At 31.3% G+C, this 20,464-nt stretch overlaps 2 protein-coding genes and 1 pseudogene across 2 annotated transcripts; all 3 read left to right on the top strand.

Moving 5' to 3' along the window:
* Nucleotides 1-10,987: 10,987 nt before the first annotated feature.
* LOC149497372 (auxin-induced in root cultures protein 12-like) lies at nucleotides 10,988-11,768 on the top strand. The gene has a single exon (XM_089719717.1). The coding sequence runs from the start codon at nucleotides 11,267-11,269 to the stop codon at nucleotides 11,702-11,704; it is 438 nt and encodes a 145-aa protein (XP_089575843.1). The 5' UTR covers nucleotides 10,988-11,266; the 3' UTR covers nucleotides 11,705-11,768.
* A 1,452-nt stretch (nucleotides 11,769-13,220) lies between these two features.
* On the top strand, nucleotides 13,221-14,167 carry LOC149497373 (cytochrome b561 and DOMON domain-containing protein At3g25290 pseudogene; annotated as a pseudogene).
* Nucleotides 14,168-17,205: 3,038 nt separating this feature from the next.
* LOC105644359 (cytochrome b561 and DOMON domain-containing protein At3g25290) lies at nucleotides 17,206-19,693 on the top strand. The gene is made up of 3 exons (XM_012229666.4): nucleotides 17,206-17,970; nucleotides 18,372-18,626; nucleotides 19,115-19,693. The coding sequence occupies exons 1-3, from the start codon at nucleotides 17,335-17,337 to the stop codon at nucleotides 19,391-19,393; spliced, it is 1,170 nt and encodes a 389-aa protein (XP_012085056.3). The 5' UTR covers nucleotides 17,206-17,334; the 3' UTR covers nucleotides 19,394-19,693.
* The last annotated feature ends 771 nt before the right edge of the window (nucleotides 19,694-20,464 follow it).

The raw sequence follows: 20,464 nt of genomic DNA on the forward strand, positions 1-20,464 counted from the left end.
TTATTGCCATTTACCTTTTAGTCCATGTATGAAGTCATAAGTCAGTCTCATACTCTATTACGGTTCATTTGTAAAGATTTTTTTTTATTATTTTCTAATGAGGTTAAAAATAAGAAATGTAATTGAAAGGAGACAAATAATATTTTGAATCCAGGTAAGTTTCTGCATTTTCATTTCATCAAAATCAAAAAATGATTCATAAAGGTTCAAAAAAGTAGTGAGTAATGTTATCAAATGTCCATTTTGTCTTAAAGAGAAAAAGTCATGCCTTTCTTCCTTTCTTTTTATCTTCTTAAAAATAACTTTTGCCCTGCAGAAAAAGGAAACTCTTTAACTCAACAAATGTTTGTTCTGTAGGATTTGAAACCAGTAAAAAGAGAGAAACAAAATATTCCCATTATTTTGTCTTATAGGTGCACATGCCCCTATTGTTTCGATCCATGTTATCCCAATTCGATAGGTTATTGAATCGATAAAAGTAAAATTTTTTTTATTTAATTGCAATGTATTTTATACTCTCTGCATTCCAAATTAATATATATACTTACAATTTTTAAAAGTAAGTGGAAGAAAAAGATTGCAACTTAGGACCAAACACTTTCAAGATCTTCACGTTAACTGGGTTAGGTGGCATTGCCGTTTTAAACCTAACATTATTTATGATGACAATAAAACACATTTATTTCTAAATAAATTATCTATGACTAACACTTGCATTTTATATGACTATTAAAGCTCATTTTATTTCATTAAAAACTCATTTATAAATAAATTTTCATATTTAAATTTATATAATTTTCCTCACTTACATTCACAATTTACTCTCTTTAATGATTTAAATCATGTTAAATTTAGATTTTATTTGTAAATTCTACTAATTTTAATCCAATTTAAATTAAATAGTTCACTTGTGAAATTAAAATATATAAAATGCTTAAAAACATGATTCGAATTCGTCCCCAAAAAACATTATATTAACAACATAAAAATTGATCTAAAAATCCTAATTTTTGCCAACAAAACAAAAAGTATTGTATACCTAAGCCTATACAAATCTATTATTGCAGTTCTACATGGTAGATAGAGAAATTAATAAATGGTTAAAACTAATTATACAGAAAAGAAATAGAATTAAAATATTTAAAATGCTTGTCTCCTTCTTCAATTCCTCTTTCTCTCTGTTCTTTTTCAATCAAGGAATGTCCTTTACAAACTCCAACAACAACAAATCTTAAAATTTTTGTTCTTTTACAAAAAAAAAAAAAAAAGAAAAAAAAAGAGTTAAGGTATTGTTTGGGAAGGTGAAAAATGCACTGAGTTGGTTTCATATATACATTAAAAAGGAAAAATGTATTTTGCTTATAATATTGACTAAATACATTTTTCACCAACTTTTCTTTCTTCTATTATTCATCCAGTCAAACATTCCCTTAAAAACAAAGGACCCAGTCAAACGAAATCATCTAGTCTCTTAAGGTCTGTTTGGATTGAGCGAAAGAAAATAAAAAGTGAAAACATACGGAAAAGAAAAGCTTAAAAAATATATTTTTATTAATTTTGTTTAGATATGTAAGGAAAGAAAAAGTACTTTTCTTCTATTAGTTTATTGTCATAATTTTTTAAAAGGAAAATAAAGTGTTATTGTTTTAGAACCGTCAATTTCAGTTATAAAAAAAGTGAAACTGGAATCAAATCATTTTTAGACGTTTTTTACAACAGTTTTTGAACCGCCGGCTTCAGTTTTTTTTTTCAATTTTGAATTGAAATTAAATAATATATTTTAAACTTTTTTAAATGTCTTTGTAATTTGAATAAATAATAATAATAATAAATATTACTATTAAAAAAACTTAATCAATTTAACAAAAATTCTTAAAAATTATTTTTAAAAAATTATAATAAAATAAAAAAATAAGTTGGGAGTTTTTTTAAAAATATATTTTTCACAGTTTCAAACTGAACCGCTGATTTTAAACCAAAACTACCGATTTCGTTTTCAAAAAATGATAAACCAGAACTGAACCTTAAATTCATAATTTTAGTTATGGTTTTAGAACTAAAACCATTAACCACAGTTTAATATTATTGATTTTAACCGATTTGATTCTAATTTAAAATCGATCCGTGGTCATCCATACAAATAGCAATAGGAGAATCATTTTTCTCGATCATGTGATAATGAAAGTATCATCATTCCTCCTATTTTTTCCTGTCTCCCAAACAATGTGTTAAAGAGTGAAATTGTACTGGAGTTGTAGCCATGTTGGTGTTGGTATTTTAATGTGGGCCGACATATTACTCCAGTGCAGTGAATTATTGCTAGACATGAATGACATGTTTCATTAGCATTTTGTGAATTGTGATGGCCAGCTACAAATTACCAACAACTGTTCTTATATTTTTATTTATTTTTATTTTTTTATTTTATTTTAAATTTATTAGTTATTTGATTTAATGTAGAATAATTAAATATTGGAAAGATCTAAATTAAGATTTTTAATAGATAAATAAATAAATTAAGATAGGAATAAGAATGAAGAAATCATTTTAAAATGGTGGAGTTGATTACTAATAGTGGAAATCAAGTGGAGAGAAAGTGTAAATATAGAAAAGATGGGTATCTCAGAGTATTTTTGCAAAGAAAACATATAAAATAGAAGAAACAGATTTATAGAATATAGACCTATGATTACCTACCTATACAATAATCAATACTATCTTTTCAATCATAATTTCAATACTGAGTATTACTTTGCTTTTACCGGTCAATGCAGCCTTTACTATTTCCAATTAACTTGCTCTGTAACTCAATGTTCTTTTTCTTTTTTTCCCCAACACATCTAATTTCTAATTCTCTAAAATTTGCAAATATAGAAGTTTTTTTCATCATTTGATCTAGAAATAAATAGTAGTACTATTTGGCAAATTCATGCTTCACAATTTTAATGTTTCAATCAGTAGAATATTATTAATTTTAAAAAAGTTTGTGACGGATTTAAGTATTTAATTTATAATCAGATTCGGATGATGTATTTTAAGTAGATAATCGTGGTTGTCATCTCTTATCAGAACTTTTTAATCTTAGGAATTCTCAAGCTCAAAATTTAATTGAAACCAAATTTATGAAGGAAAAGAAAAAAATCATTTGTTTCCTATTCAATTGTAAATAAAAGTTTACTAAGTTTTATTTAATTGAAAATTTTACATTCAATAATACTCTCTAGTTTGACAAAATACACATATTAAGAATTTAGTCAATAAAAATTATTTTGTCATTTTTTATCCTTAATTCATTAAGATATTAATGAAAGTTCTTCATTTAATGAATAATCATAAAAGTTATTATGAAAATAATTATTTACATATCTAAATTTAGAAACTTTATAAACATTTTAGAATATCCAAAAAAAGCATAAATAGCAAACAAAATGAAATAGATGGAATACTTTATAAAGAAAAAACTGTGAAAAACAATTTAAATTTTGTGACTAATTTAAAAACAACTTTATTTTTCAGTTTTTTTTAATCTTTTTCTAATAACCCCTCCATCTGTAAGTAATCAACGTCTTAAGGTTTTGAAAAGTTCAATCTTTCCTTTAAAATTTTTTTGTGTAAACTATCAGTATCCGAACTCCATTATTAGGAACTTTCTAATCCGGCTTGAGGTTTGGTCATAGTTAAGACTCTTCACCAGTTCCTGCAGGTGCATTTAGTGGGGATCGAATCCGGAAGTTCTTCCCACATGTCCAGTCTGTTGCCAACTAAGTCACAACCCGTAGGTTAAAATCTATATGTATTTTTTAGGACATTCTTACGTTCTAAATTAATTTTTATCCCTTAAATTAAATTATTATATATATATTTGAAACATATACATATTGGTCACCAATTTTCCTTTTTTTTTTTTTTTTTTTTTTTTTTTTTATCTAATTCCGTTCCATAACACAGATAAAGGGGAATAACCATATTCCATATTTGACTGGACCACGCGATGTTGACAGTGATAGCATAAAAGGATGAAAAAAAAAATAACACTACCAAACCAAGCTACAACGATATTTCATATCACATGAATTCCTAGAATGGCAACCTACGCCACATTCATGAAAAGAATTTTAATTCAGATCCAAAACGAATCAAACCCAGTAATATCAGAATCATGAAATTGTTATGATTTAATTTCAAATAATTCCATAATAACCCAGATCATGCAAACTACTAGATTCAACAAAATAGATTGAATAAAAAAAAGGTTGCGTACCTGACATCGTTGTTGGTCGATCTTGATGTGTAGAATTAGGTTTGCAGCTTTCCAGAGAATTGAAGAATCGATTTAGCGGAAGCAGTACGAAAGGAATGTAAAACTGAATCGTATTCAACTCCTCTGGGGACCACGACCTTTATATACCTGTAGCGTTAGTACAATTCCTATTTCGGTCCTTTAACGAAATAGAAATTATATAATGGTCTCTACACTTAATATCTATAATCAGTTGATACCTCAATAGTCAATTATTCACAATCAAGACCACATTTGAAATTGACTTTACAATTAGACTGTTGTACGTATTTATTTTACATATTAAGACCACAATAGAAAATTAAATCCAACAATCTCCCACTTGGGCGAACATATGTTAAATAAAATACATACACTAAAATGAGCTCAACAAACACAGTCATACAAGGTATCCAAAAACAATCTCGTCCATTAGTTATATTGATAAAGAACTGAAGAAACATTCGCCATAGATCTCATGACTAAGTTCATCATCAACTACATTACCAATACCCCTAAATGACATAGATTCATTATAGAAGTGTAGCATGAAAACTACATGTAATGTGATCATCATGTCTGTTTCCAACTGGTCACCAACAAAAGTGAGATTAAGCAAAATAATAATAATAATACAGAGTGTAACCACCAACCAAAATGAGTATTCAACAAAATTTCATAATAAAACATATCCAAAACAAAATAGAGCATTCAAAAAAAAATATATATATAATGTATACATAAAGAGCAAACTCCCACTAAAACTAGACAGTCTCAAACAAAACGATACCCATATGAGCGGTGTGCTCATGGAAAACTTTCGGTATCACTGCCTTTGTAAGCGGATCCGCAATCATAGAGTTTGTTCCAATATGCTCTAAGGATATCTGTCCACTCTGTACTCTCTCCTTCACAGCCAAGAACTTAATCTCAATGTGTTTTGATCGAGAAGAGCTCCTGTTGTTGTTGGAGAACAAAACGGCTAACCTGCTGTCACAATACAACTTCAGTGGTCTTTCTATTCCACCTACTACACGCAGCCCAGTGACAAGGTTTCTCAGCCAAATAGCTTGATTGGATGCCTCATAAGATGCTACAAATTCAGCTTCCATGGTGGAGGTTGCCACTAGAGTTTGTTTCACACTCTTCCAAGAAATAGCACCGCCAGCCAATAGAAAAACGTAGCCAGATGTAGATTTTCTACTGTCTTGGCATCCAGCGAAATCAGAATCAGTATACCCAATGATCTCAAGCTGATCTGATCTCCTATATGTGAGCATATGTCCCTTAGTCCTCTGAAGATATCTCATGACTCTTTTGGCTGCTTTCCAATGATCCATTCCTGGATTGCTGAGATATCTACCTAACATGCCAACTATAAAAGAAATGTCTGGACGAGTACAAACTTGAACATACATAAGACTTCCTACAGCTGACGCATAAGGAACCTTTTGCATTTCCTGAATTTCAAGTTCACTCTTTGGACATTGTTGATTACTAAATTTATCACCTTTTGCAATAGGGGTATCCAATGGTTTAGAATTCTGCATACTAAATCTCTTGAGCACTTTATCAATATAGCTCTTTTGTGATAATCCAAGAATACCTCGAGAACGGTCTCGATGTATCTGAATCCCTAAAACAAAAGAAGCTTCACCTAAATTTTTCATCTCAAAATGCTTTGAAAGAAAAACTTTGGTTTCATGCAGCAAGACTTTACAGTTAGTAGCAAGAAGTATGTCATCCACATATAAGACCAAAAAGATAAACCTACTCCAACTGAACTTATGGTACACACAATTTTCAACAGCATTTGCCTCAAAGCCAAACGAGACAATTACTTGGTTGAATTTAAAGTACCATTGACGAGAAGCTTGCTTGAGTCCATAAATGGATTTCTTTAATTTGCATACCAGATGTTTTGGATCTCCAATTACAAAATTTTCTAGTTGCACCATATATATCGTTTCATCAATGTCGCCATTGAGAAACGCAGTCTTAACATCCATTTGATGAAGCTCAAGATCAAGATTTGCAACTAAGGCCATGATTGTCCTAAAAGAATCCTTCGAAGAAACTGGAGAGAAGGTTTCTTTATAGTCAATCCCTTCCTTTTGAGTAAAGCCTTTTGCTACAAGACGTGCTTTATATCTTTTCACATTACCTTGAAAATCCCTTTTGGTTTTAAATATCCATTTGCAACCAATGGGTTTCTTTCCTTCAGGTAATTGAACAAGATCCCAAACTTGATTGTCTTGCATAGACTTATACTCTTCGTTCATTGCCTCAATTCACTTATGAGAGTCAGAACTCTGCATAGCATGATAAAAACTAACTGGATCATCATCTATCATGTCTACAGTATCCTCATGTTCCTGAAGAAACACTATATAATCATCTGGAATAGCACTTCTTCTCTCCTTAGTAGATCTCCTCAAAGGCATTTGAACAGGTTCTAATTCTTGAGGTTGTTGAATTTGTTCTTGAGGAAGAATAGCATTGTCTTGAATTGGATCTTGAATAGCGACAGGAGCAACTGGAGTCTGTACGCTATCAGAAACAACAAAAGGAATGAGAACCGAATCATCCTTACTTGGTTCCTCTTCAAAGACAATGTTTCTTTCTTTATTTCTCCCTCCAAAATCAACATCCTCAAAAAATGTTGCAATTCTCGTTTCAAAAAAAAGCTCTGGAAGTAGGATTATAAAACTTGTAACCCCTAGACCGCTCAGAATATCCAACAAAGTAGCTGCTGATAGTTTTGGAGTCCAGTTTTGTTTCATTCGGCTTGTAAGGCCTTGCTTCAGCTGGACATCCCCAAACATGAAGATGCTTTAGACTAGGCTTACGTCCAGTCCAAAGTTCATAAGGTGTTTTAGCAACTGCTTTAGATGGAATCCTATTGAGAAGATAAGCTGTTGTCTTTAACGCTTCACCCCACAGAGACTCTGGTAAAGTAGAATGACTAATCATACTCCTTACCATATCCATAAGAGTCCTATTACGTCTCTCAGATACACCATTCATGCTGGGAGTACCAGGCATTGTATATTGAGGGACAATTCCACATTCCTGTAGGAAAAGCGAAAAGGTCCTGGACGTTGTTCGCCTGAACCGTCATATTTACCATAATATTCACCACCACGGTCAGATCGAACAGATTTAATCTTCTCTCCCAGTTGATTTTCAACTTCAGCTTTATAAGATTTAAACACGTCCAAAGACTCAGATTTTTCATGAATGAGATATAAGTAACCATAAAGAGAATAGTCATCAATGAATGATATAAAATATCTTTGGCCATTTCTAGCTGCAATATGGAATGGACCGCAAATATCTGTATGAATCAGTTCTAAAACATTGGATGACCGAATGACACCTAGTCTCTTTTGTTTAGTCTGTTTTCCTTTAATACACTCAATACAAGAATCCAAACCTGTGTAATCAAGTGTATCTAAGATACCATCAGAAACAAGACGCTCAATTCTTGATTTGGATGCATGACCCAAACGTCTATGCCAAAGTACAGCTGAGTTATCAATATTCAACTTTCTTTTGGTACCTCTTGTAGTAACATGCAGGGATTCATGATAACTAGTATCAATGTCTAACATATATAGATTATCACATTCATTCAAGCAACCAGTACCCAAAACTTTTGAATTCATAGATAAAGTAAATACACTGTCTCCAAAAGAACAATGAAAACCAGATTTGTCCAAAAGGGAAACAGAAATCAAATTCCTTCTAAAAGAGGGAATAACAAAAGTATCTATAAGATCCAAAAAATAACCAGTACTTAAACATAATCTAAAATGTCCAATTGCCTCTACTTCAACCGGATCGCCATTTCCCACATAGACGTATCTTTCACCGTCAGTTGGCTTTCTGTAGTTGAGGCATCCCTGCAATGAAACACTTATATGAGCGGTAGCACCAGAATCCATCCAATAAGTGTTTTTAGGAGCTGAAGTTAAATTAACTTCACAACAGACTAAAACAAGGTACTTACCCTTCTTTGCAAGCCAAATAGCAAATTTAGGACAGTCCTTTCTCAAGTGATCCGTCTTTCCACAAAAGAAGCATTTTGGCACATAAGGCTTCTTTTGTACTGGATCAACAGCAGTAGCAGCAACAGGTTTCTCAATAGCCTTTTCAACAGTCTTTGCAGAAGGCCTCTTTCTTTTCTTGTTCTTGCCCTTCCCAATTGAAGAAACAAAATGAGCACTCTCTCTTTTGTTAGAATTCATCTTTTCCTCCTCATCAACACAATGAGAAATGAGCTCGTTAAGAGTCCATTTATTCGGCTGACAATTATAGGAAGTCCTAATTTGTCCATACTGAGAAGGAAGAAAATTCATAACCAAATGGACTAAAAGGTCATCTGGTAAAGCCATCCCCAGCGCCTTCAGTCTCTTTGTAATCTGAGACATGCTAAGAATATGCTCCCGAACACCACCATTGCTAGCAAACTTCATGAAGGTTAATTTTCCTAAAAGTGTTCCCACTTCGGCTTTGTCATTCTTGACATAAGCCCTCTCCAGCTCGGCAAGATAGTTTTGAGCATTGTTCTTTTCAGCTGAGACAGAGTCTCGAACATGTTATGGGACTCCTTTCTGCATGATCATTAGACCTAAGCGATTAGAACACTCCCACTTCTCATACTGAACCCTTTGAACATCAGTGCTCGTATCAGTAAGAGGAGCAGGTTCGTCCATCCTAAATGCAAGATCCAAATCCATACAGCCCAGAAAGATCATAATGTCTGATTTCCAAGACTCAAAATTTGATCCCTCAAGTTTAGGGACACAATCAGGATTAAATGACATGTTAGCTGACATCAGAGAAAATAAACAAATAGATAAGTATAAGCTCACAATCCACAAATGAAACAATTCACATAAGTAGAGATCAAAAAATGGAAATAAGATACAGACACAACATTAATATTCTCATCTTTGGATGTAAAACATTAACTTGTAATTAGTATCTCAACGCAGCAATCAAATATTGATAACATAATCCTGACAAATAATAAATCTTCCTTTGGGCCGATATATCATTGTCATGGAAAATAATCAAACAATTATCACATACTTATTGCCAAACATGTATTCAAAACTCAGCCAGATAGCAACCTTCTTTTGGGCCGATTAACTATCCGCAACGAATTCTAATACACCTGTCTAATATTCTAAAATAAATCAATTCAAGCAATAGAGGTCACTTTGGTGACTTATTGATCAAATCAATTTATTTTAACAAATATCAAACACAATAGGGACTTAATCACTCCAAAATTTAATCTCAAGTCGACAAATTAATTCATTTAATTTGTAATTAAAACAAAACAATTGTAATTAAATGAATTGATTGTCTAAATATTTAATAATCTAAAATTATTTAATAATCTAAAATTATTTAGCCCAAAAAAAAAATATAATCTAGTCTTTAAGTCACTAAATTAGAGACTAAGTTATAAAATTGGACTAAATAAATTTGAATAAATAAAGTTCGGGGGTCTAATTTAATTAAATATATGTCCATGGGTCTATACGAAAAAAACAGAAAATTAGGGGCCTAATACGAAAAAACAGAAAATTAGGGGGCCTAATCTGAAATTTTCCAGGGACCTAACCGTAATTTTCCACCCCTAACCTTAAAACCAAAAAGACCAAAACAACAGGTTCGCCGCCAATCTCTCCACCTGCCGTTCCAGACCCTTTCCGCCGCCAACACCATCAGTTCCAACCAAAGACAAGCTCCGGTCGCCATTGGACGGTGAACGGCAGCTAAGGGAGTCAAAACCAGTGTTGAAATCACAAATCCCTAAACTGACAATTTCAAAACAAATTCGCCGGCAACAATGGAGGTTTTCAGGTGTTAAACCGACGGCAACCATGAAAAAAAAAAAAAAAAAAAAAAAAAAAACACAAAACACTAAATATCAAAACCTCTTACCTGTTCTTCGGATTCCCCAAGTGCAGTGAGAACAAAAATTTTTTTTTTTTTTATTAAACAAAACCCTCAATCCGTAAACAGTAGGGAAAAAAAAAATACGAAAATCAATCTAAAATCTAGCAATTATGCACAACGCTCTGATACCACTTGTTATGAATTAATTTCAAATAATTCCATAATAACCCAGATCATGCAAACCACTAGATTCAACAAAATAGATTGAATAAAAAAAAGGTTGCGTACCTGAGATCATTGTTGGTCGATCTTGATGTGTAGAATTAGGTTTGCAGCCTTTCAGAGAATTGAAGAATCGATTTAGCGGAAGCAGTACGAAAGGAACGTAAAACTGAATCGTATTCAACTCCTCTGGGGACCACGACCTTTATATACCTGTAGCGTTAGTACAATTCCTATTTTTGTCCTTTAACGAAATAGAAATTATATAATGGTCTCTACACTTAATATCTATAATCAGTTGATACCTCAATAGTCAATTATTCACAATTAAGATCACATTTGAAATTGACTTTACAATTAGACTGCTATACGTATTTATTTTACATATTAAGCCCACAATAGAAAATTAAATCCAACAGAAATGCTATAATCCGATAAAAAAACAAATTTGGAAATTTTGTACCTGTTTTGGCAATTTCTATCCATCAGTCCCGATCTGTGCTTTCCACACGCTTTCTCCTCCTTTACATACACACACATTCCTTTTCCTTCTCCATTGCAACACCAACAATGGCTTCTTTTAATATCTTCGAATTCCCGCTTCTGATTATTGCTTTTTGGCTGTCTTTAGCTCTGTTAATCTTTCCTTCAACAACTTCTCTCACATGCACATCACAAAAATTCAGGAAAAACGTTGTATTTTCGAATTGCACTGACCTTCCTGTACTAAATTCCTCCCTACACTTCACTTACAATTCTTCCAATTCCTCTCTCCCCATTGCCTTCGTCGCCGTTCCGCCCAAACCAGAGGGCTAGGTCGCGTGGGCGATTAATCCGACAGCGAAGGGCATGATTGGATCTCAGACTCTGATAGCATTTAAATCCAACAGTTCAGATTCAGTTATCGTCAACACTTACAATATTAGTAGCTACGGTCCGCCTCAAGTGTCGAAGCTATCGTTTGATGTGTGGGATCTGAGCACGGAATCTGATGGCGAAAATTTGGTAATATTTGCGAGGGTGAAGGTACCGGCGAAGGCGGTGAGGGCGAATCAGGTTTGGCAGGTAGGCGGAGCTGTTACCGGTGGTATTCCACGGAAGCATGCAATGGATTCTAATAGTTTAAATTCTAAAGGAATTTTGGAGTTTGTGGCGTCTTCTAGCACTACTCCTGCTCCAGGACCGTCTAGTAGAAAGTCTGGATCCATGTGCATTTCTAATATTGGAAAGTGGAATTTGGGTTTCGTTTCCTTATTTATTTTTATTGCTAGTTTTCTTTCAATTTGATGTTAAAAATATTATTATGTTAATTTATATAATATTAAAATAATACGATAAAATACATAATATGAATAGCCGTTAATTATTCACTATTAGCTCACCGAATTCCAAAGATTTCGAAATTGTGTAATTGCATTCTTTGTTTGTTATTTGATTAATTATCATGTTAATTACTTAACATGCTTCTCACCTTCCATATACTGTAAATTATTGATAGTTCTCTTTCACAAAATTATTAAGATAAACCATAAGGAAGGAAATTTGAAACTCTTATTAATTTTACTTGAAATTGTGTTTTAAAAAAAAAAAAGAAGAATTACTTGAAATTGGAATATAATGTTATGATTATATGATTACCTCTTGAAATACAAATTATCAATAGCAGTCCGTTTAGAAGGACTTCCTGAAGGATCGCTTTCAGCTAGATCGAGCTCCATAAAAATTAAACAATATGTGAAATTGATCGAGATAAACAACTTGATTAAGTAATAATAGCAATATGATAATATATTTAGAAGAGATTTAAAAATTTATATATGTAATGCTCGCATTCTATTACTTTTTTTAAAATTAATTTTTTATATAATTTATCCCCTCAATTTGTATCAAGAGAATAAAAATTTCAATTGTTTACCCAAAAGAAAACAAATATTTAATTTAAATCAAAATATAGTTAAAATAATTAAATATTTGATTTAGGTCAAATATAATTAAAGAGAAAAAGAAAAAAAAATAATAAGGATTTCTCAAACCAAGTATTCATATAATAAAATATTTTTTTAAATCTATAATTTTTTAAATCAAAAATTTTTGTTTAATTATTTTTTAAATCAAAGACAAGACACTATAATTTTTTTATAATTATCATATTTTTGAATAATATTTCTTGCCTAATTTTAAAATTTTAAAATAATTTTTATTATTTAAAACATTAAAGATTATTTTTATAACAAATTAAACCTTTTATTCTTTTGGTACAAATTTTAAGGGCAAATTATATAAAGAAAAACATGTTCTTTTTTTTTTTTGTGTGTGTAAATACAAAGAAAAACCGTTTTAATATATATAATGCATTAATTTGAACTTGAACAACTAAAGTTTATAAGCACCCACCTTCAAAAAAAAAAAAAAAAAAAAAAAAAAAAAAAAAACAAAAGTTCACAAGCAACCAACCTCAATTAGATTTAGAAGTTGAAAATTTATAAATTAAGAATGAAATAAAGAGAGAAATTCATTTTTTAATCAATACTTACTATACATCTTTTCCGAAAATATAGAATGTGTATGGCTGGCTGGCCCTCGTTCTAGCTTTGGCCAACTTACTTTAAATAGATTAATTAAAATATCAAATTACCAGGACAATACCAAAAAAAAAAAAATAAATAAATAAATAAACAAATGATAAATTAAGTTTTAACAAAATGTTAGCTCCCTAATAGCCACTAATTAACCCCGTAAATTACTTACTACACGCCACATAATTCCTCTCTGTCTCGTCTCTATAACAATATTTAAAACATTCCTCCCAATCCAAAAACACAGGGCTTTATTACATTTTACAGTTTAACAATGGCGCCTGCTCTAACAATTACACTGCTTTCATTATATGCAGCAGTAGTTTTGTTAATCTCACCTGCACATTGCCTGACCTGTGAGTCACAGAAATTCAAAAACGGGAAAACTTTTGCCACCTGTGTTGATCTTCCCAAACTCGCCGCCTTCCTTCATTATACTTACGACGCTTCCAACTCCTCTCTTGCAATTGCTTACGTGGCAGCTCCGGCGGCGGATGAAGGATGGGTAGCATGGGCTATCAATCCAAAAAAAGAAGGCATGGTAGGATCACAAGCTTTATTAGCATATAAAGAGAAAGGCGCGCTTGTCGTTAAGACATACGACATATCTTCTTACGTCGCTCCCTCTGTGTCTAAGCTGTCGTTTGATGTCTGGGATTTGAGTGCGGAGTCTCTGGACAAAAATTATGCATTATTTGCGACGGTTAAAGTGCCGGAGAAGGCTGAGACCGTTAATCAGGTTTGGCAAGTGGGTCCGTCTGTTCGTGAAGATGGAACGCCTGTACGGCATGCGATGAATGACGGGAATATGAATTCTAAAGGAGTTTTGAAGTTGGCTGATGGTGCTGGAAAGATTAGTGCAGGCGGTGGTGCTAGTGGACCGGCGGCTTCTGGACCAGATGCTGCTTCGTCACCGTCGTCTTCGACGGGAACGGGAGGGACAACTTCTTCGTCGGAAACGGGAGGGACGGATTCTGGATCACCTGGTCCAAGCGGAGAGGAGACGGCTGGAGCTTGTATGCTTCGGAAGTTGGGCTTGGCTTCTTATATGGGAGTAATTGTTTTGTTTGGTGGTTTCTTTGTTGGATTGTGAAAATAATTAAATTATTTTGATGTGATATGGGTGTATAGTTAATTATTTAATAAAGGAATTAATTTATTTACTTCAAAAAAATTTGTTTTTTAATATCATTAATGGACATTTTTTTTGTTACAATTATAAAACACAGAAGGAGTTTGGGGCGAGTACTATATTATATAAATTATTCTAAATTTAATACAATTTTATAAAATTATTTATTATTTCAATTTTTAATAAATAATAAAATTAATAATATCATTATTATTATGTTAAAAGTAATTAATAAAATAATTTAAAATACTTATTAATATTTTTTTATTTTTTCTAATTTAAAAAGATTTTTAAATATCATTGATGGACATTGATAAGGCTATAATTTTTTCTAAAAGAACAATATGAACTTTATTAACAAGTAAAAGAATCAAGTAGGACAAGGTTATAACATTAATATCACCAATAATATTATTAGTATTAAGAACTTTATTGATGAAAATAGAATTAATACCACTAATAATATTACTGATACTTTATAGTTTTTTTTATAATTAATAAAAAATTTTATCATAAAAAATTATGAGGACTTACCGGCGTGTTTGTGATAGAAAATTCAATTTATTTTTTTTCTTTCATTAAAAAATTACAAAACGCTGGTAAGTTTATTTGTGATGAAAAGAAAGTTATTTTTGTTTTAATGAAAAATATTACGAATGACTAATGACACTTTTAGCAACAGAATTGCTTTATTTAGAACGGAATGTATAATCACTTCAAAGACGATTATTGCATTATTGTTTCGTTGCTATATATAATTAGCGAGGAAAATTTGCTATAGTACTGCATTATCAATTTTGATTAAACTTAACTTCAGAATGCCTTTTAATTGAAAAGTAATATAAAAAAAAATTCAGGTTGAAGCTAAAAAATAAAAATAAAAATTTATGTGATTCAAAAAAGATTTAGCCTATATTTTTTTAAGGAAGTGTTTTTATTTAAGTAAGAAAAACTACTATGGAAAATATCTAGAAAAAAAATACATTTTCCCTTATTCGGAGAAAAAGAATAAAATATCGAAGGAGATAATATTTCAATTATTTTTCATGTCGGCCATTTTTTTTTTTAATCTCTCCGACTTACATAGAAACTAATGGAGGAAAATAAGAATTTCACCTTTCTTTTATTAAATTACTCAAATCTCCAAAATAACTGGAATCAAATTTCATCGTTTAAAAATTAAATGAAAACATAATTATTTATATCCAATAATAACATTTTTTCCTTTAAAATTTTATTTTTTCCAAATGAAGAAAAATAAATTTATTTTTCTTTCTTTACCGTAACAAAATACAAGAATGGGTAAATAACAATAGAAAGAAAATTAATAATTGCTTATTATTTTATAAATTTTCTTTCTCCATTATTTTATTTTCTTATCCTTTTCCAAACAAAATGTTAAGCTTTTTACATTATTTATGGTCAATCATGACAATTATTTGAGCATGCTAATTTGAAACATAAGACTTACTTCATAAAAAGTAAAAAATTACCTCAAATTTTCCTAAAAGAATTGAACATCACATTGAAAAATGCAATAAACTTTTATTGGCAAGTAAAAACCTTTCCCAGTTGACATTATTAACCTTTTATCTCCAACAAGTAAACTTTTATTGGCAACCAGTTAAGTGGGATGTGGAAAAACTACTTGATATATCAAATCAGACCATTACGTACGTAATAAAAACAACTAAGCAAATGCCTCCAACTCACTGCAAAATGTGCAATAAAGAAAAAGTGAACACTTCATGTGAATGCACAATCCAAGGACTATTTTGCCATTTTGGATGCACAGAAGATTTAATATAATATTTGTAATATTTTAAAATTTAATATTTTTTAAGTGTATTTTTTATGGAAATGTTTAATTGACTTGTGAATATTACATTATTTAGAATGAAACTCACGGACTTATTATTACATTTCAATGTTTAATTGATTTATGGAAATATTTACGCTCTATGGTCTATGGAGATTATATATCCTCGTCCTATCCAAAAAAATATTAAATCAATGCTTATATTAGAATGGTAGAAATTTTAACATATATTTAGTTATATTTTAATTTTTACATTTTTCATAAGTTAGTTTAAATACAATTATCACGTATGCTTAAAAATTATTTGTAATTAAATATAATAATTTAATGTTCTTAGAATTATATTTTCTAAATTTTTTTTCATAGAAATATTAATTTTGATGAAAAATAAGATTTCTGACTAATAATCAAATTAACACATGAATATCATTATTTTCAAAAATTAATTATGAAGTCCTTAAATTATTATTTTATTAATACTTTAGTCATTTTATCTAAATAATCTCTTTTAACCATCAATTAACTAGAAAAGATAAAATTACCTTTGTATGCAAAGAAAATTTTAAGGTGAAAAAAGAAAAATTGATCTATAAATTATCTTCAAATTAACTATGTAATCCTTAACTTATGATTTATTAATACTTTAGTTCTTCTACTTTAGACAAGAGGATAAAATATTAATAGAATTAGAATTTAGGAGTTTTATAATTTATCTTTTAAAAATAAAAATTCTCACGTACTAATTTGATATAGTTTGAAGATATTTTTTATTTATTTTTTAATTTTAATAATTAAATATGTTGTAAAAAAATTGAAAATAAGCAAAATGGATCTCACTCACATTTTGTCGCAAAAATTGACTCGGTAGCTAATAGAAATGGGGAAGAAATGACTTGACTGGGGAAATTTGCCGCGACTCCCAGTGGGAAAATCCAGTTCATCGTCCACCCAAATGGAAATGTCCATTTCACATTTTTTTTTTTATTATTACATGGGACCATTCAGGCCTCATATTCTACGTGGCATCTCTAATCACCGTGTATTTCGAAGAATTACCAATTCAAATCATGATTTAGAACCAGCACTCATTACGCACATGCCGTTACTCAAATCAAAATTACATTCCATCCTCTCACATCTTGCGCGTGATCACCACGAGCTTATAGTTACTTAGAAAATGCCACGTAAAAATCCAAATTTGATTTTAAAACTTGCGTTTCTTAATTGGGCACAAAATAAAAAATATTTTCTAAATTATAATTCTTGCAGTATATCTATCTCTCTGTTTCTCTTCGCATTTTCAGGCCTTTTTGTCTTCTATTTGTTCCCTTTTTACATATTCTGCCAAAGATTTAGCACCAGGAATTTAAGAAAGAAAAAGGTCTCAACAATGGCTTCTCTTCGTTTCTGTGCTTTAATTATGGGGCTTTTCCTATGGGTTTTTCTAATCTCACCGGCGCAGTCGCAAACCTGTTCTTCTCAGAAATTCACCGGCAATGATTTATATGCTCACTGTTTAGACCTCCCTAGGCTCACCGCTTATCTTCACTTCTCTTACGATTCATCCAATACTACTCTCACCATCGCCTTCCTTGCTTCTCCTCCATCATCGGCAGGTTGGGTTTCGTGGGCCATAAATCCAACCGGGACAGGAATGGCGGGAGCACAGGCGTTGGTGGCTTATAAGAATTCAAAAAGTGTTATGACCGTTAATACGTATAATATCAGTTCTTATACGTCTTCTTCGGTTGTGAAGTCGAAGTTGGCGTTTGATGTGTGGGATCAACGGGCGGAGGAGCAAGATGGCCTTATGAGGATCTTTGCGAAGATTAAGGTGCCGGCAGATTTGGCGGCGAAAGGGACGGTGAATCAGGTTTGGCAAGTTGGGCCTAGCGTTGATGATACAGGAGGTTTAACGCAGCATGCCATGAGTACCCCTAATTTAAACGCTAAAGGTACCTTGGATTTGAAAGGAGGACAGACTGCTGTTACCGGTGGAGTAGACTCCAAGACTAAAAAGAGAAATGTCAGTTTTGCTATAATTCTTCTCCGTTGAGTCTTTTAATTCTTCCTTTTCCTCTGGGGATTAGATGTTCAGGAACATAATTTTCCTTTTTCTGTTTTGTTCACTATTTTCATTTATAGGTAAAATTTTTATTATTAGAAAATGTTTTCTTTCTTTCCTTTTACGGTTTTAGATGCCAAAAGTCGAGATTTTTTTTTTTTTTGTTGGAAAATTTTGTTGATTGAAGTTTTTCCTTAAAGATCACGTTTTGATGTTCCATTATTTCGATAAACTGAAGTAGGAGGAAATTGAAATCAACGAAATCATAATTCTAAGAACTAGGGAAGTGATTTGGATATGATGATTCTTTGTCCTGCGATTTTTGAGAAGTAATTAACAATTTGTGTTTCTTTTTGTGTCAGATTCATGGAATACTGAATGCTGTGAGCTGGGGAATTCTGTTTCCAACTGGAATTATATTTGCAAGGTACCTGAGACCTTTCCAGTCTGCAGATCCAGCATGGTTTTATCTCCATATTTCCTGCCAGGTTTCTGCCTATGCTATTGGAGTTGCTGGTTGGGCAACTGGCATGAAACTTGGAAGTGAATCCGAAGGCATTCAGTATAATGCTCATCGCAATATCGGAATTACTCTTTTCGCTTTTGCAACATTGCAGGTAAATTCTTTTCCTTTTGAACTGTTCAATGCGTGAAAGAGAAATAGGAAAGTTAAAAAGTTGCAGGCTTTAGCCTTCTACATATAGTGGTAGATTGTGTTTGTATAAAAAATTGATTTATTTTTTCCTTCTTTGTTAAATCCTGATGTGTTTCTTGCAATTAGTAGATATGGTGGTAAAATTGAATTGACATAACTCCTCTTTAAATTGAATTTATTTATAATCTTTATTGAATATAAATTAGATACAGAAAGTTCTGTTTGAATAAAACATATGGTTCTTGGTGCTTCTCTTGTTGCTTTGTCTAGTGGCATTACCATAATTTGGTTCTTGATTTTATTTTCCCTCTTTACTAGGAAAGTACACATTTTTTTATGTCTTTTTGCTCTACTTGTCCATCTTCTTGGCTGGCAGTGGTACCCATGACTAAGATCTTACTACCATTTTGTTCTTAATTTGGATGCCAACTCTTTCGTTGGCCCTTTCAGGTTTTTGCATTGTTCTTGAGACCGAAAAAGGACCACAAATATAGATTCTACTGGAATATATATCATCACAGTATTGGATATTCTGTACTCGTCCTTGGCATTTTGAATGTGTTTAAAGGTCTAGACATCTTGCATCCTGAACAGAAATGGAAATCGGCTTTCATAACTGTGATTTCTGTTTTGGGTGGTATTGCATTGTTGCTGGAAGTAATTACTTGGATTGCAGTATTGAGAAGGTCTAACAAATCAACCAAGCCCTACGACGGACAACAGCCATGATCGACCGATTAAGACCAGCCTTCCTGGTAGATCATCATTTGTAAAATCCTTTGCTTAACTTAAGATTTTACTGGGCCTGCCTCCTTTATAATGCCTTTTTTTATCAATTTTTTTTCCTTCTCGTTTGTAGCCTATTTTACTTGATATATTGTAAAATGGTTTGGTCTTTACCCGGTACAGATTTGTGTGTCTCAGTTTTACTTTTCCATTATGCTTTACAGTTAGGGTGTAACAATTTAAGGCATGAATATGCACTGAAATGAATTTAGAAGTGAAATTGATTTTTCTTCTTTTTGTTTATTGTAGATTGCTTTTTCAGCTTTTTGCTGTATGATGGTTTCTAGCTTATGCCTTCAAACTCTCTTGAACTGGAAAGCCAATTTCTTGTTTTATAATTCAAAAATTGCTTTCACTTGCCAGTAACAAACAAAGAATGCATGGCTGAGGATGGATGCTTGGATTAGGAATTGAGTGCTACTAATGGATTTTGATTTTTGAGTTGGGAAACTCATAACTTAAATGCTACAAAATTGTATCTCTATTTCAAGGAAATTTTGCTTTATCTTGATAAGCTACAGGACAAGGAACAACTTTCTTTAAGTAATTCCCTTCCACCTTATTCTTTATATTCAAATTTAAAAGACCTCATAAAAATCTGTATTGATTTTGGTCCCCTTCTAATAGCAGTCACTACTGTAGGTTTCAACCTTTGGTCTCCCAGGCAAAGTTTGTATTAAAACTGTATTCGGCGGCAACAGCATTTTTTATGATATCTTGTGTGATAATATAATATTTAAATTAGTTTTTAGAGATTAAAGTAGTGTTTTATAAAAAGTTAAGTAATATAATATTTAATTTTTAGTGTTTTGTGAAAAATTACTTAAAAAATTAACAGTTAAGCATTATTAAAATAAGTTAACAGTTATAAAAAAAAACTAATTTTACCGGAGCCTCTAATCTTACAGTTAAAGTTTGTTTTAAAGATGTTATTCTAATAAGAGTTATTTTAAATATTAGACAAATGATAGAATGATTAAACTAATAGCAAAGTTTGGTTTATAAAGCTCCAAA

The sequence above is a fragment of the Jatropha curcas genome, chromosome 3 (genome assembly GCF_041381405.1).
Source record: "Jatropha curcas cultivar XTBG-Jc1 chromosome 3, XTBG_Jcur_1.0, whole genome shotgun sequence".
Lineage (NCBI taxonomy): Eukaryota > Viridiplantae > Streptophyta > Magnoliopsida > Malpighiales > Euphorbiaceae > Jatropha > Jatropha curcas.